Source organism: Morone saxatilis, unplaced genomic scaffold (genome assembly GCF_004916995.1).
Source record: "Morone saxatilis isolate NCDOM2014 unplaced genomic scaffold, NCSU_SB_2.0 Contig19, whole genome shotgun sequence".
Classification (NCBI taxonomy): domain Eukaryota; kingdom Metazoa; phylum Chordata; class Actinopteri; family Moronidae; genus Morone; species Morone saxatilis.
This window is the reverse complement of record NW_023339751.1, coordinates 5,816,623-5,833,076: the sequence shown is the minus strand read 5'-3', so window position 1 is coordinate 5,833,076 and position 16,454 is coordinate 5,816,623. Positions and strand designations below refer to the sequence as shown.

Sequence of the window (16,454 nt, the reverse complement as noted above, 5' to 3'; positions counted from 1 at the left end):
GTGTGTGTGTGTGTGTGTCGAAGGGTTGATTTGGCGGGGCAGACAGACGAGGGTGCCTCAAAAAGTGGGTCATGCCTAAATCAAGAGGGCGAGGAGGAGCGGGCAGGTGCGCCACCATACGAGCAACACCTCCCACTCTTCATCTCCCCCTCTTCCATCCCCTCCACCTAACACCTCTCCCCTTCACCTCCCCCTCCCCTCCCCTCATTCATCAACACTTCAAGGGCTCGGCTGCTTTGAACGGCCCTCATGAATAGAGATGAGGAGAGAGGAGAGGAAATGTCGCAATCTGACTTAATGATGGCAGAGGACCTGAACATGAGAGGCTAATTAAACTACAATAATACAACGAGAAACAGGTAGTGCACTGATAGATGAGTGATACCGCGGTAAAACAAAGTACTGTGATAGATGAACACTGAAAAATGAGAGTAACATTTTAGATAAAGTAGTTTAAGCTTCATTTATGGAAGCTGTGTGCATATTTCTTATTCAACTCTAGTGGAATTTAGCCATGCAGAGAGTTTGGCTTTAGAGTACTTGAAAAAAAAACAGAGTCACTTGATAAAACAATCTCACCACAACATCCATTTAGTAGCTGTCTTGGAGCTTTTCGATTGTATCGCACAATCTTCATCTGCAGGTGGAGCTGCCACTGAATAAATGCTCAAATTTCCAATATTTCTAAGCTCTTAAGGAATAATTTCATTTGCAGTGCTCACAGAATTAAAGATTTACATTCATGGCTGCAACTAACAATTATCTTTGTTAAAGATTAAACTGCAGATTAATCGTTGGGTTTGTAATTGTCAGAAAATGGTTCAAAATGCTTATCACAATTTCATACAGTTGAAGGATTAAATTTGATTCAAATTGAAATATGCAAAAGAGATTCAGTTTACTATAATGTAAGAAAAAGAAAAGCTGCAATTTTTCACAATTGAGAGGCTGAAACTGGGTCATGTTTGGCATTTTTGCTTGAAAAATTAGTTCAGCCATTCCTTATCTGTACATCAGCTCATCAATTATTCGACTCAAGTATTTTAGGTCTAATTAAACTTCAGCATTAAATAATATCTCTTTTCAGAAACAATGTCTCTGTTATTCTGGATAGTTCAACTATCTGCATGGCTGTGTGACTAGATGCCACTAGAGGAGAGAGAAAAAATGTTTTTTTGTAATTCTAGTGAACCGAGCCTTCATAGGGCGTGTCTTCATCAAAAGTAAAAGTGGAAGTGTAATCGTCCCGGACTTTGCCCAACATCCCAACAACAGCACTCATTCAGCATTTGGGAAAGGACACTGAGAAAGAACGCTATCGAGGCAAACAAGATTCAACATGAATGCAGCCTACACACTCGCAACAGTCCTGTCACTTGAGGTATGTGAACTCAACACTGTGATTTAGTATGAAGAGGACTTACCAGAGTCGTAGCTCGGAGGCTTCATATCACCTTGATTTAACTCTGTCCCATATTTTAACTTGTGGTACTTTGCTCTGAAAGTGAAGAGAGAAAAAAAAGAGACAGACAAATAAGCAAACAGGGGCTGATCAAAAAGGTCTAAGAAGAAGCTATTTCAAAAAAACTCATTATGCATGGCATCTGCATAAGCTTTGAAAGTCGTCCCGACAGCAACTTGCTCCACTTCTCACAAACACGTTAGCTTGTTAGACTGATTCACGTGTATGTGCGTCTTTTTTTTAATGTTAAGATAGTGATAAGATAAAAAGGGCGGCAACTACTATAACAATCATTTTCATTATTTGTTCTATAAAACGGTGAAAAATCGGCAATTAGGCATATTCAAATAGCTCGTTTTATCTGATATTCATAAGATATTACATTTACTATCACAGGAGACCAAGATAAGATAATTTTCTGTCTATGGACTGACTGATCACATATCATTATAAAATTACAATTTTATAATCAGACTTTGCTCACAAACAAAATACTGAATACTTAATGCTTGTTTGGCATTATAATTTCATTGGAATGATCAATTTAGACCAACAATGTGTAAAACAATAATATAAACATACACATACGACCACAACAGATTTCTAATAAAAGGTGATTCACAAAAAAAAATGCATTAACAAACTGATATAGGTATATTTACATATATGTGTAGCTTTCATCTATTTGCAATAGTGAGATGCGGTTTCATCCAGTGACTGCACACATCAATATCAGAGGTGAAGAGTCAATACAAGGAGAGCTTTCACACCGCCTGCCCTACTCCCTCCGTGATCCAGAGGAAGCAACCCCCATCAAAATCAAATTCATTTTAAATTGGGCACATCCTACATTCAGAAAGCCATTTCTGATATTGCTTTCAGATACCCTCGCAGACATGACCCGTTGCTTAGCAACATGGGGAAGTGGTAGTAATCCTGGGCTAAGTGTTGCTCCTGAAGCAGAGTATGCACTGATGTCACTGGAGAAAAGTGGATAAATATACACTACAAACAGCCAGAGGACGATTCCATGCTTAACACACCAAATGATGATGCTCCTCATAGAGCACACGCAGGTAAAATGTATCTAACCTCTGAGCTGACTGGAGGAATGAGCACTAACCTATTACGACACCTGTCTAACTCCGTCGTGTTAAGGCTCCCGTTAGGCTGGACAATCTCCCAGCTCAAATTATGATACCTACAGCCCATCCCAGTTTTCTATTCTTAACCTTTACTTGTCCGTTTCTGCTTTACAGAGCTCGTGTTTTGCTGTGCATTCATAGAATTCCTCACATTCCCAGCTCGTAGCTGTCTAACACAACCAGACTCTTTTACTGTCGGCCACAGAGCAGTTGAGTACTTCCTCTGTGGTTAGTGTTGAGGGAGTAGACAGTGACAGTTGCCTGACTACACGGTGACAGCATTAAATCACACCTGCAAAGGAGTGGTCAAAATGTGAGCTACATATAATAATTTGATGAATGTCAGAAGGATAATTCTGGTATATTATAACTTAAGTATGACAGGGAAAGAACCACAAGCTGTCACATGATCAGAAAGGCTGTAAACAAGAAAACCATAAAATTTACAGGGAAAACTGACAGGGAAAGCACCTGAAATGTCCATGATAATCCCTCATTACACAGGAATACTTTAAGTATGGTGGGTCAAAGCTCGACCAGGACGTCAGTCTGTAACCTGTGATGGATGTTTATAAGAGACAGTTTGGGTAATAATTTTACAGTTCGCCTTCTGCTTCTGTTCTGAATACATCTGGGTAATCTGGGGGTTTATTTAAAACCTGTCGGGCCGTCTGGCTGCTCGTTTTCAGAAATTACCTCGAGGAATATGCCTTAATAAAACCCAACTTGTAATTATTATAATGATTCTTTAAATTCACTGACCCGAAGCTGTGCTGATGGAAAAACCTGTCATAAATTCTTTACATGTATCCAAAATAAATGAGAACTATGTGTTCAGTTTTTGTAGAGGGCTACCGCTGCCTGAATGACTTGCTCAATGGCTTAAAGTCACATTAATAAAGACGTGTTGAAGTCACCACTGTATCTCTGTTCCAGGGTGCAGCCAAGTGTCGAGGAGGGAAGGAAATGCAAAGTGTATCACCACCGCTACCACAGGGACCTTTTGTTTGCCGGTGACGGGCTAATGCACATGAGAATGAGAACAATGCAAGTCTTCTTGTTTACTGGAGAAAGACCGCCGCAACGGTGAGTTTCTCTTAGGTGGAGAGATAATTCCTTTCTCCTCCTTCCCCGTCCTTCTACAGAGGACTGTGTGGAGTCATCAGCATACGACAGGAAACAAAGCCTTCATGCCAACACATGCTTTTGTCCAGAGACATCACACCAGCTGGACTCGGGGGAATCTCTCACTCCGTTACTTCTTCTGCTGACACCAGCTGAGACATCAGACTGGTACGCATTGAATATAAACAGGAGGAAGCTGGGAATTCTTTTAAAAACGCCAGCAGCCCATTTACACATTATCAAACACGCAGAGAGCTCCACTCTGGAGTGTGCTAGCTCTGTGCAGGTGCAGCGGACGCTGATTTGTTGGCCAGTGAGAATCTCGCACCGCCATGTTCTCCTTTTCTGTATTTCTCAGAATTTATTTTTAGGGAACGTACAAAACATGGAAACACTGCAGTTGTTCCAGACTAGCTGAGGTATTTGTGTGTGTTGTGGGTGGGCTGAAGCAGCAGTGGGAGTTCAGGCACTCACCTCTCTTGCTTCAGCGCGTACTCCAGCATTTTGATCCTCCTCACAAGGTCTTTCTTCAGGTTCTCCTGACCTTTCCTCTCCCCCTGCAGGAAGGCGATTTGGGCCTGAAAACACAAAAATAGGATTGTCAGGTCACTTCAAAAAGTAGGAAGAGATTAAAAGTAGCGTTTATAAATAGAGTCAATGTTTCCGCTGTTTTGTCATGTTAGATATGAGCTAGTTAGCAACAAAGACTTGACTTCAAAAACAACCTTCATGAGACAACATCTGAGAACAACGACTTCTGTCAAGACTAAAATAGGATGTCAAATCAATATGCGTGGCATGATGGATAATAAAGAGCCCATCTGTACTATTCTATTTTAATATAACCTACTCGCTCTCCCACACACAAAGCGCCCCACTCCCCTAAAATCTCTTCCCTCTGCAAACCACTGTCTCTCTTCAGGCAGCAGCTGTTGACGCACAGTCTGAGTCAGCATTGCATTACATTGCACACATGCGAGCGTGCACATGCTCACTTGTAATGAGAGTGGTAGAGGCTAGCTCACAGTGAAGGATACAGTACATGAGCTGCAGATAAATCAAATAGAGCAGATCACACACCGAGCAGAGAGGTCTCTATCTTAGAGCAGGATGTGTACAGATTGGACTCGTCACAATATATGCCAGTCACTCGTATTCGCCCTTACAAATGTGAAAAAAGTCAAACACAGATAAAATCATACTGTGATACTCAGTCTAAAGGGCATCTAGGCTAGTTAGCTTTCAGCAGGACTCCGTTATCTGGTGTTACAATCAGGAGTGGGGATCTTTGGCAATCTCGCAATTTGATTCAGATTTTTGGTGTCGAGATTTGATTCAGACCAAATTCTAGATTCAAAACAATTCTTGAGTCAATAAAAAGAAATTGAGGAACTTTAATTTGGATTTGCTCTTGTGCCAAACCATCGACTCCGGTCCTCTACCCACTGAGCTGCAAATGAAACATAGCTGACACTTAAGCTACAGAAACTGGTCTTGATGAGGAACATTATCTGACAGAAAGAAAACTAGACACCTAGTATATGGTTAGACTGAGTATGGTCAGTGGGAGTGTCTATACTGTTGGACATATATATATGCTCATATGCAATTTTCTGTAGCAGTCCCAGTAATATTTGTTCTTAGGGTTTACTGAATTACAATGTCATGAAGTCACGTGACATGGTTTGAGGTCCGTTTGAGTCAAAAAATGCAGTTACAAAAACAATACTTGATTCATATCTTTAGATGTTCACATTTGAAAGAGAACTTATTATAATTCTAACTCTTCTAATTGCTCTTTCATTTCTCATTTCAGTTCAGTTTCTGTCAGCAGGATGTCTCTGACTCACTGCATATTGAGGGTTTTGTCAGACTGACTATTTGGGGTACTTTAACTGTGCGCTCTCCATCATGCCTCTCGCTGCACGGAGGGCTGTTTTCTCTCCGACTCTGCTCTCTGCCGGACCGCTGCAGTGCGTAACCATTGTCTCCGCTTCTCACAGCAGTAGGTTTTATGTTGGTTTTCAGTTTGTGTTTGCGGGTACCGGTAGACATGGAAGGAGAAGCCTATACGAAACAGACCGTTAGTTACGTACCTTAACTCCAGATTCTACAAGTACAGAAACAACCCTCTAAGCTGTTAATGCTTTTTGGCTTTATAGGGCCGTGTTGATATAAATGTCTATTAATTCTGATTAGATTTGGTTGGTGCTAAAGAAAAACCCCGTAATAATTAACTAGTTAGTTATGAATGATCTATTTTCACAAGAATTGGGCAATAAACATGAAAAATGTTCCCCTTAAAGCTTTCCGTTTCCCTTTAGAGTATATTGCATCTCCATGAAGTTGCCTTTCACCACATACAATCTGAGGAGCAGAGAGAAACCAAACCCAATCACAACATAACCTGTCCACACAGTCCGTCCTGTATTTTAGGGGTTACAGCGAGGTGAAGCCTGCCAAGCGACTCTAGACGCTGCCCAAGTCTCTAAAGGCTTCATTGTTTACAGAAGAGAGGATAAGCATGCTGTTGTTTCCATTTCAGCACTTCATTGAAATTACACTCTCCTTCAGAGTCCATCTCAGTTGTTGAATATCACCAGCAAGACAATGAGCACAAGAGGTGCATTTAAGTGCCACTTAGTTTAGATGACAGAATAATTAGTGTGAAATGTTTAAATCTTATTCTGGATTAACTAACACCTGCAACAGAGTAAACCATTACCAAAAGAAGAGATAGATGTAGATCCACTGTTTAACAAGGTTAGAGAAAAGCACCACGAGCCAAACCGCTCCTGTCCAACTTCAAAAAGCATATTCCAGTTTTATCTTGGGGATGATTCAAATTCTAAAACATCTTAAAAGGAATTAATATTGAACTTGATTCCCTGCATTTCACTCTACATGCAGAGGATGGTGCGAGTTTGAGTGGGCTGGATCACAGTTTCACACGGATACCAAGTAGCGCTACTGCTGCCTGCAACAATGAGTCATGACAGCACTTCAATCTGCCTCGTATTAATAACTGCATTTCTTAGCATCCACAGCTCTCCGCAGAGGAACTCGTAGCCACCTGCCCGCTAGAGCTCTGGTGCCCTTAGGATTTAGGGCAATGCTTCTCAGTTTGACGGTGTAAACAGCACAGAGTTTAGTTGGCAACCGTCGCATGCTAGCAGTCTGCACAGACGCCAACAATTGATGCTCTTGAAAAGGTGGGTGAGCACAACACATACATCACTCTCCCTATTACGTCTACACAGTCTCAGGTTCCTTATCCCTCCTCTATCCTCAGCTGGATCTATACTAATGCATTCAGGATTGACAACAATGTTAACGACGCTTAGTATGCATCTGACTTTCCACATCCTTGAGCCGGTATCATTGAGCATTAAAAACAGAAAAGCCACAACGAGAAGAAAAGCAGCTCCAGAAAAAGGTTAAACTTCACAAAAAAGGCTTTTGGTGCATTTATAAGGCTGGTGACAGTGAAGCTCGGCAGACAATGACAAGTGAAGAAAACACACAGCCCCAGGAGTCACAGAGGAGTGGGTAAGGCATTCGGTTTTTTTACCTGATGAAAAATATTGATTCGTCCCAGTAGGTGGACTGAAAAGGTTTTCGGATATGACAGGAGGAAAATAATTGTTGAGATGACAACGACTGAACACGTTGCTTACATTTAACAAAGCAGGGATCACTTTGTGTCTTTGGAGGATAAAAAAGGGGCACAAATAAGGCATTAGGAAAATATTGCATATGGAAAATTATCACTGTTTGGATTGGGCCAGACTGTGTGGCTCCCAAAATAACTTACTCTGGCTAAAGTGGCTCCAATCCAAATATCAGTGAGGACCACTGCCTTTGGGCATTGAAGCTGTATCACATGCAACTGGGCTGCAGAGCCTACAAATACCTCATCATTAGGCTAATTGCAGAGCTATTTTCCATTAAACCTCTCTTGATGTCCAGCTGAACGCGGTCGATCTTTCCGGCTCAGATGTCAAAAACGCTGAGCGGAAAGGCAAAAAAACCAACAATAAATGATCAATAAAAAAGTGTCACAATTTAATCAACAGAGAAAACAACAACTGGAGCTAAAAGCATGGCCACACAAGAAGCTAGGTAGGTTGTTCATGTTACCTCAAATGTCAAAAGACTGCACACTGACTCATTTTTCGCTGTGGATGAAACTGTACATCTGCGTTGATTGATAGAGCGAGCGAGCGTTCACTTCCTTATCCAAATGAAGTGCTGGCCCAGGGAGCCCTGGCGTCCTGCGGTGCCAGAGATAGAGAAGAGTGCGGCTCTGTGAATCTCTGGCTCGCCATCTCTCCTCCATCAAACATTAACCTTGGGAGGAATGCAATGAGTCAACTCCGGCCATAAAGAGACACAGGAAGCATTTAATTCCCGGCCTCACACTGCCTGCATTATTGGGCTGCTGGATAAGGAGCTCCTTAGTCTGTCTGAGTAAGAGACATGTAGCATGGGGCATCCATCTAGAGCGCAGGGCTTTTCGGAGACAGGAAAAGGAGGCAGAGGAGATAGCTAGGGTGAAAAATAAACACCAAACACTCGCTACATTCTGGCAAGCCAAGGTATGAAAGTTGGTCGCAATACTTTCTGCTTTGGCGTGTCGTCAAACTTAGTTTCAGTGTCAATTTTCTACTCTTAATTAAAATAGTAAAACAAGGAATAATGGACGGACAGCAGCTTCCAGTCCTACTACATCACAATTTGAGACACATTTGAAGACAGAACGGCACAAACACAGATTTTAGTTCAGCTCTTTTCACTTATTGAAAGTTTTAAAAAGAGATAAGACTTTATGTCTCTTTTCAGTGCAAATAAGTCGAATTTGATTGTTGCTGTACTAGTTTAAATCTGTTTTATTTCTTCATTTCTAGTCATCTAACTAGCATGAGATTTAACCACACATTGTTTTCAGTGGATTACACAGACAAAAGGACACAGAAGAAAACAACTCCATCAAATTTTATATATTCTTTTCAACCTTTCAGTCAATGAATGTGGGATGACTACAAACAAAATCCTCACTATTTATAATTAGACCAGACTTTAAAGTCTAAGATTTGTGAATTCCAGACATGTTTTCTCCCAGACTCGTTCCGCATCATCACCAAAGACATCTACAACACAATGAGGCCATTTAATCTAGACAGAGTGAACACTGTGAAAAATGCAGAACATCTGAGCTGCAAGACTGAGCTCACTCCATTTGTAAAAAAAAAAAATAAAAGATCACCGGATACTCCTACAACCTCAAGGCTTACTCACAAACAAAATGGTCACACATGCTTGTCCTTTAGGCCCGCGGTCGGAGCCGAAGAAGGCAGAGGGGGCTGGTGTAAATCCCACGTTTACAATGCAAACAACCTTTCTTTCAGCCAACACCGGGTTTACTCTCGCAGTTACCGCAAACCAATGAGCCCCGTGAAGGCCGACCTGATGACGAGCCAAGTACATTCCACACATGCCATCGCACTAGTAGCAAGAGAGAGAAAAGGCAGCAAAACAACTGAAGCAGGAGAGGGTTGTCGGGGTGGGGACGACTGTAACGTGGCTACAGCGGAGCATTTTCTGTTTGTCCGCCGAGAACGTCGCCACAGATCAACTTCTTTATGGCTTCACTTCGAGCACAGAAGGTTAAAGGTTGAATATTTATAGACTCTTATAGAATGAAAATCACATAACCACTGATTGGTTTATGTACTCATCCATATAAAGATTTACTCATAAAATTAGTATTAGATGCAATGCAAATGTATGCGTTTCCTTAACTGTCCTGTTTTTAACTGTTTTTAAACCACATAGAATTACATTTGTGAAGCATGAAAATATAATATAATAATATGGAAAACCAATAGGGACAATGATGATATCGCTCAGAGTTATTTATTATTATATACAGTGACACGTTCCACAAAATGGATGGATGGATTAACCAATGAAAACTTATTAAATGCATCTAATTAAAGCTTGCAGTTGCCCATTATAAGACCTTCTAACTACTGTAGATAGCAGTAGAGACAGTACTTGTTATAGGTCTGTTGGTGCGGACAGAAGTCTTCCTCCTGCAGCACAATCATCTGTCAAAACAATCCTACTTCAGGTTTATAGGTGTGTAACTATTGGCAGAAAAGGAATATCCAAATGTTTTCAAATCACCTGCAAATAAGAATAACTGTGTTTGATATTTTAATCGGAGGCCGCCCTGTTGAACCGTCCTGTTTCTACAGTTTCTTCTACACGTTTGGAAGACTGAGCTGTATTCAAATGTTTGCAATCTGCAACTTCATCTCTAGATGCTACTGAATCCTACACAGTGGTCATTTAATACCTTCTATGGCCTCTTTTGAGGAACTCGAATTCAGTGCTTTTAATACCTTTCAACACCTGCAGATACCCTGGATGTAGATTGTTTTTTGGCAAACGCAGCAAATAAAAACACCCGACAAAGCAGTTCATAAATCACAAAATCCAATACTGCCATAAAGCAGGCCTGCTCAATGATTTGTAACTTTGTCCACAATGGTCTCATACATCCAGGAATATTAAAAAAGGGGCAGCAAATTTGTACTGTCTCACAAAAACCCATCATTTCAGTTTAGGTGGATTATCTTTTACCTTCCTGAATGGCCTCCAGTTTCACATCCAGCTGTCTCTTCGCCTCCTTTTTACAAGTCTTTGCACTGAAACCGATTATCTTTCCACAGCCACATTTCTGTCTCGGAGAGCATCTGTAAGAAGGCTCCATAGTGACTACATGTACACGTATTACACAATCATCAGACTGACTGTCGGGTGTGGGTATCAAACAAACTGCTTAGCTTAATCCACTGCTCCATTTTGCTCCTCCTGTGCCACAGAAGCAGCGAGTTACATTGTGAAATGCTGAGGACCTGTGATCATGTCTCGAGCTCACTCCTTCAAATGCGGACACACTGCACATCGATTCACCCTGCTCATGTCCACGAGCACAGATTCAGGACTGCTCTGAGGGTCAGGGTGAGACGCTGACTGCTCAAACGGGGATTTATTAAAGATTTCTGCACAGTTATCTGGAATGAGCCAAGCTGTGCCTTTCACCTCTCGTACAAAACCCAGAAAACAATAAAAAAAAAACTCCTTCTACTGCCAGAGAGTCAAAAAATATGTCTCCTCTTATCTCCTAAACCTTTGAGGGGAAACCGTTCTTTTAATCTCGTCACAAGTTTCCATTCGAGCTTCATTTTACACTTTGCCGTCAAGATGACACTGCAGTGCTACTTCACAGGGGGTGCAAACAAAAGGCAGCATGTTGGGCATCTCGGGGACGAGGGTGCTGCATCCCATGTTGCTGCATTAATATTACATAAAGGTACACGGAGCACGCTCACACATACTGTATGCAGGCAAAGAGCTACATTTTTCAACATCAGCATTTTCTCTCTGACAAATAGGCCGTGTGACTGTAAGGTGTGGTCCAGGCAGAACCGTGGTGAAAGCAACATTTACAACAGAGAGTAAAGATACACTGCAGAGCCAAGAAGATTCGAAATGGGAGAAAATCATTTCACAAAGACTCTGACTCTCATTTCTGGCACAATGTGATCACTCGTCCAGTTGCTAGCCAGCATCAGAAACAAAGTAAGAACCCAATAAAAGGCAGCCACAGCTGAACTGGAGAATGAAGAATGACTGGCACCTTAACCCTTGGGCTTCCCCAATCCTGAAAGGCGGTTTAATGCCATTTTAATACTCCCTTTTTTCACTAAATATCTCCTTATTGTCTGCTGGCTTTCAGCCGGTGGTTGTACACAGACTCGTCACTGTAAACAGGAAACGAACAAAGCGGATCGGGCGGAGAAACACAACACTAACTTGTTATTCCAGCTGGAACTGTGTGTCAGATAACGTTAAATGACTTTCTAGTTTGCCAATATGCTGTTGTTGTGATGTTAGCTATAGTAACAGAGTGACGTGTGCTTGCTCTGGGAAAGCAGCAGCAGCAACTTCAGCGACAGTTTGCAAACCCGCAGCATAACTAACGTTAGTTAGAGTACTTGCTGTGTTGTTGTTCGCACTATATTAGTACTCATGGCCACTGCAGCAAGGACTGGGTGAGCTCCCCTTTAATATCCTTTTATATGATGCAAAATGATTCAACTTGGGCTAATGCTGCTTTCCTTTTGTGAGTTTTTTTGTGATTGTGATTTTAGTTTTTCTAAATAAAGGTCCCCAGCAGTATCCAGTTATCACATGTTAAAACACATGTCAAAGGAAAAGAAATAAAACAATTAATAAAAATGCACACGGCCATATCAAGTGAATGACATAATTATAATCTATACGTAGATGTATACATAAAAAAAAATACCATTCTCCCCATTTGACCTGGTGAGTACCACCAATTTACAACTGACAGACTGGCGACCTCAGATTTATTGTAAAACCGGGGCGAAGCATGCAACTCTGTGGCACCAGGCAGCTGGCCCGCACTCCCACGTAGACAGATGAAGGCTGTAAGTGTGAATGAAGGAACGGGAAGGGAATTAACAGGCTGACAAGGCGGCTTTACAGCGTAGAGAAAGGCTCTGGTGTGTGTCCAACAGGGACAGTAGAGCAAAGCTCAGAGGACCGGGCTTTAGTTAATAAACAAGGGTCCCTTCAGGCTCCTTTAAACTACTCACCATTATCTGTAATTATCTGCGAATATTTGATACACACACAGCGCTGACTGTCTTTGTGGTGCTTCTACTGAATATTACCACTGTCTGTATTAAACCTGTGATGGAGGATGGAGACGTGTCTTTGTGGTCTACATCCTGGTTACGTGAGACACGATGTGAAATGGTATCAACATTTGCAGAGCCTAAAGTTTCTACGTGAATGTAACAACGTTGAGAAAACGGTACGCATTCTTGGTGAGGAAGCATGTACTTTTTTTGTACTTTCCCACTCTGAGGCGCACACTGGGAGGGCAAACAAAAATAACTGCAGCTCGGGGGTGGACGCTGTTTCGACTGAGGAATGACGGTGACACCCATTTCTGAACGCCATGGTATATGCATGTATATGTTAGTTCTTGGTTCGGTCCTTCTTAATGCCGCACCGTGGAGCTAAATATGCCTCAGGCTTTGCCATTAGTAAAAGTAAACATAAGATCCCAGTAATAACTCATCTAACTGAGGCAGGCTAATTCTAGGCTGCTGCAGTTCGCTGCGGTCTTCTCCGACAGGGAGATAAGTAATCAAATAACACGAGCCACACAATGATCTCGCTCATGTTGAAAAAGCTTTTCTTTTAGAAATACAAGAGACGCTTCTATCCAGTGAAGATAAGTGGGTCCACGTTTCAGTCTGCACCCGCACAGAGCCACCTTACACCCTGAGTCACCTTCAACCTTCTCCTGGTGTCAAATTATGGCTGCTGACAGATACTTCTGGCAAGGAGATACCCTATGGAGCAGGGATTTCCCCATAACTGGAGGGCTGATGAAGCACACTGGAGCACTGCCTGGCCTGTACAGGGCGTAACTCGACTCAACCTCAGTCATCAGGGCTGGAAAATATCTGTGACTGTCAGTACAGCAGAGTGATATCAACTTGTTTTTTGTTTTTTTACTTACTTCATTCATCAAATGAAGTCAAAACAATGAACTGTTCATTGTATTACATCATAAATCTCTGTAGATGTGTGAAGCAAACACTTTGATAATCGATGTGTAGGATTTAGTGGCAGTAAAGTTTAAAATGCAACTAACTGAACGCTGCTTTTCCTTGTCAACAGTTGGTGAGACAAAACAAGACATTTGGAAATTGTCATTTTTTCACCATTTTCTGACATTTTACAGATTAAACTATAAATCAGTTAATTGTCACTTTTTTTTTACTCAGATAACTGAGTCAATCAATCGATTATCCATGACCCCCTCAACTGGAGTCTACTCATGAATGACAGCAGCCTGTGCATTACGCAGAGAGGCAGCAGCGGGGCGAGTTGGGCATGTACAGTACGGTTTCTGTGCTGCTCCAGAAGAGAGGAGCGGCTGAGCATGACCTAACAGGCTGGCTGGACGACATTCCTACAAGCCCTGGGGTTTGCCTTCTCAGACAGCAACAGAAGACACAGCCTCAACTGTCTTCTATTCACCGTCTATACAACCGACAACAAAACAAATCCTGGGAGGAGAGTATTCACTGAGTTGTGAAATCCCTTTATGTACATTCTCAACGGGCTTTTGTCTGAAACTATGTACGTAACCTTCTTAAAACATGCAAGATAACATGTCAGGTTTGATTCTGTGATTAAAGCATCAAGTGTGTGGACGCGATGATGAACACTTTGTGCAGTGTGTTGCATAAGGATGAGCATACAGATGCTGCAGGGCCCCTTCCATTAAGGCTCTGTGCCCACTTTAACTTTTCATTATTCATACACGTCTATTTACGTTCATTTAAATGACTTTCTTTTCTTCCTCCCTCTCCTGAAAGTGAATCTACCAATACCTTCTATGGCTGAAAGTACTGTATATGTTTGCAATATATAAATATATATATACACACATCCCTCAAGGACACAACAAGGTAATATCCCATGTGGATTTTCAAACCTTTCAATGCTTGAGTGAGTCATCATTATTGCTCCGGTATAGTGCGGCACTGGCAGAGAGAAGATATTAAAACAGGAGTAAACGGCCACAGCTGGCAAAACAGAGAATTCAATCTTCAAACATGAGGCAGGTACTGTGCCACGGTGATTAGAGTGCAATTATGAGTAAGCCGTAAATGTAAATTATGTACAAACCATCAACCAGCCTCACATTTGGGGTCTAGGTGCAACAAAAACAAGAACTCAAATTGAGCGCGCACTGTGTTTGCCGCCACAAACAAACCACCCAGTAAGACGTTTAGCAACCTCACTGTGCTTTGCCGCAGTTGCTGCTGCTTGGCTGATAAGCTTGCTTCATGACAGCAGACAGGAAGCTTAATACTCGGGGCCAGATGAGTCAAAACCCTACTACGCCGAGCAGGGGTATACGTCACCGATCTAAAAACAATGCAGTGTCTCCCTCTCGTCTCTTTGTTAGCTGAGGTCAGTCTGTCGATGGAGCTGCCGGCTGACAGACCCGAGAAAAGTCTGTGCTGGTTCTTGTCTGTGATCCAGCAACTATTCCCCCCACAACTGGGTCAAAATGATGGAAAGAAAAGAACATTTCTATCCAGATTTTGGGGGAAACTTAAACAGTTATAAGCTGTAACAATGCGTACTAAAACCCTGGATAATTAAATGGTCTGGCACAAAGTAACCTTTCCTTCTGTAGATACTTTAAGTGGGAATAATCAATCATGCAGGCTGGGGATAATACTTCATATCTCAAATTAAAATGTGTTAAAATCCATTAACATACAAGTGATAGGGCATTACACCTGCCAGCCAACTTATTCACCTGTAAACATGCAATAAGATGACATTAGACAGCACTTTATTCTCCCACACGGTCTACAGTTCACAGTTAATACGAAATAAAACTTGATGGAGAGAAAGTTACAATTCCAGTTAAACTAGAAAACCACAACAAAACAAGGATTTCAGAGTGAACTTGGGTGTTTGCAAGAGATTAACTTCTACTTTAAGTCCCAGTTTGAGTCTGGTTTCCCTTTTCCCTTCATGTCTCTTACAGATGGCATCATGCAAGGGTCACACATGCTATAAAAAGAAAGAGTGGACCAATTAAGAAGACTTCATTAAAAGCACTGTGACGTTTCCCCTCCCCAGGACAGACACGATAGCATTTTTGATTTTCCCTTAGGAGTGGCAGTGACATGGCAGCTAGCTTATGATAATATTCATAAACAAGACGTAAGACTTGCACAGTCTCTTGTGTATTAATAAGTGTTGTCTGTCAGCACTGGCAGCTCCCGTGAGATCAAAACTACTCAAGGAAACAACTATATTTTACTCCAAGTCATTTTTTAATGGGTTTAGATATAAAAAAGCACTAAAAATCGTAGGTAGGTGGCCGCTTTGTGCTACTACACAACTACTTTACTGGTAAATCTAGCTATAAGTTAGTGGTTTTATTACAGCTAATTTTCTATAAATCCACTCCAAAGTGTGTCTTCCACCTCTTAAAGCAGCCAGAAAGTTTAAGCCACAGTAAAAAGAGGTCGCAAACACGCGTCGTGCCGTCGGGGTCAGTGGGGGCGCTGCAGCTCCTTTAGCTCCGGAGCTAATGCTAAAAAAGCTACCCCGGTAAGCAGAACAATCAAACACACAAACTCAAACGCGAGTTTTACCAGAAAGAAACCCGCGGTAGTGCCTCCAATGTGTGGTCGTGTGTGCTTTTTAAAATGTGTCGGGTTTTGGTCACCTGTAATTCGGCCCGCTCCACCTCCCATTGTGCTCTCTCTACTTCGAAACGGGCCCATTCGTGCTGCAGGAAGTGTAAGATCCCCGGGATACTGTACTGCGCCCGGGCCGCCTCCCCAGCGTCGCCATCGGGCAGCGGCCCCTTCCCACCGCCGGGCAACACAGAGTTGTTGTTGTTGTTGAAGAAGACGCCGGGACCCGCCTGTTCGTCCATGGCCGGGCTCGGTGGAGAGCTCTGTCCGCTGTGTGTCGCCGATTCGAGGTGCTAGATACCGACGGAAGGGCAAATAAAACACAGAAACGTATCTCGACTGCGCTCCGTCTGCTCGGCTCCGGGGACTGAACTC

General features: G+C 42.2%; 1 protein-coding gene across 2 annotated transcripts in view; it reads right to left on the bottom strand.

Moving 5' to 3' along the window:
• The window catches only part of LOC118329235 (striatin-like), a 27,653-nt gene extending 11,205 nt beyond the window's left edge, over nucleotides 1–16,448 (bottom strand). For both annotated transcript variants that reach the window (XM_035663280.1, XM_035663281.1), the window contains exons 1-3: nucleotides 16,109–16,448; nucleotides 4,207–4,310; nucleotides 1,425–1,498 (exon numbers count right to left, since the gene is read on the bottom strand). In XM_035663280.1, the coding sequence (XP_035519173.1) occupies nucleotides 1,425–1,498; nucleotides 4,207–4,310; nucleotides 16,109–16,321 (391 nt within the window). In that variant the 5' untranslated portion in view covers nucleotides 16,322–16,448. The remainder of the gene's footprint in view (nucleotides 1–1,424; nucleotides 1,499–4,206; nucleotides 4,311–16,108) is intronic.
• Nucleotides 16,449–16,454: the final 6 nt, after the last annotated feature.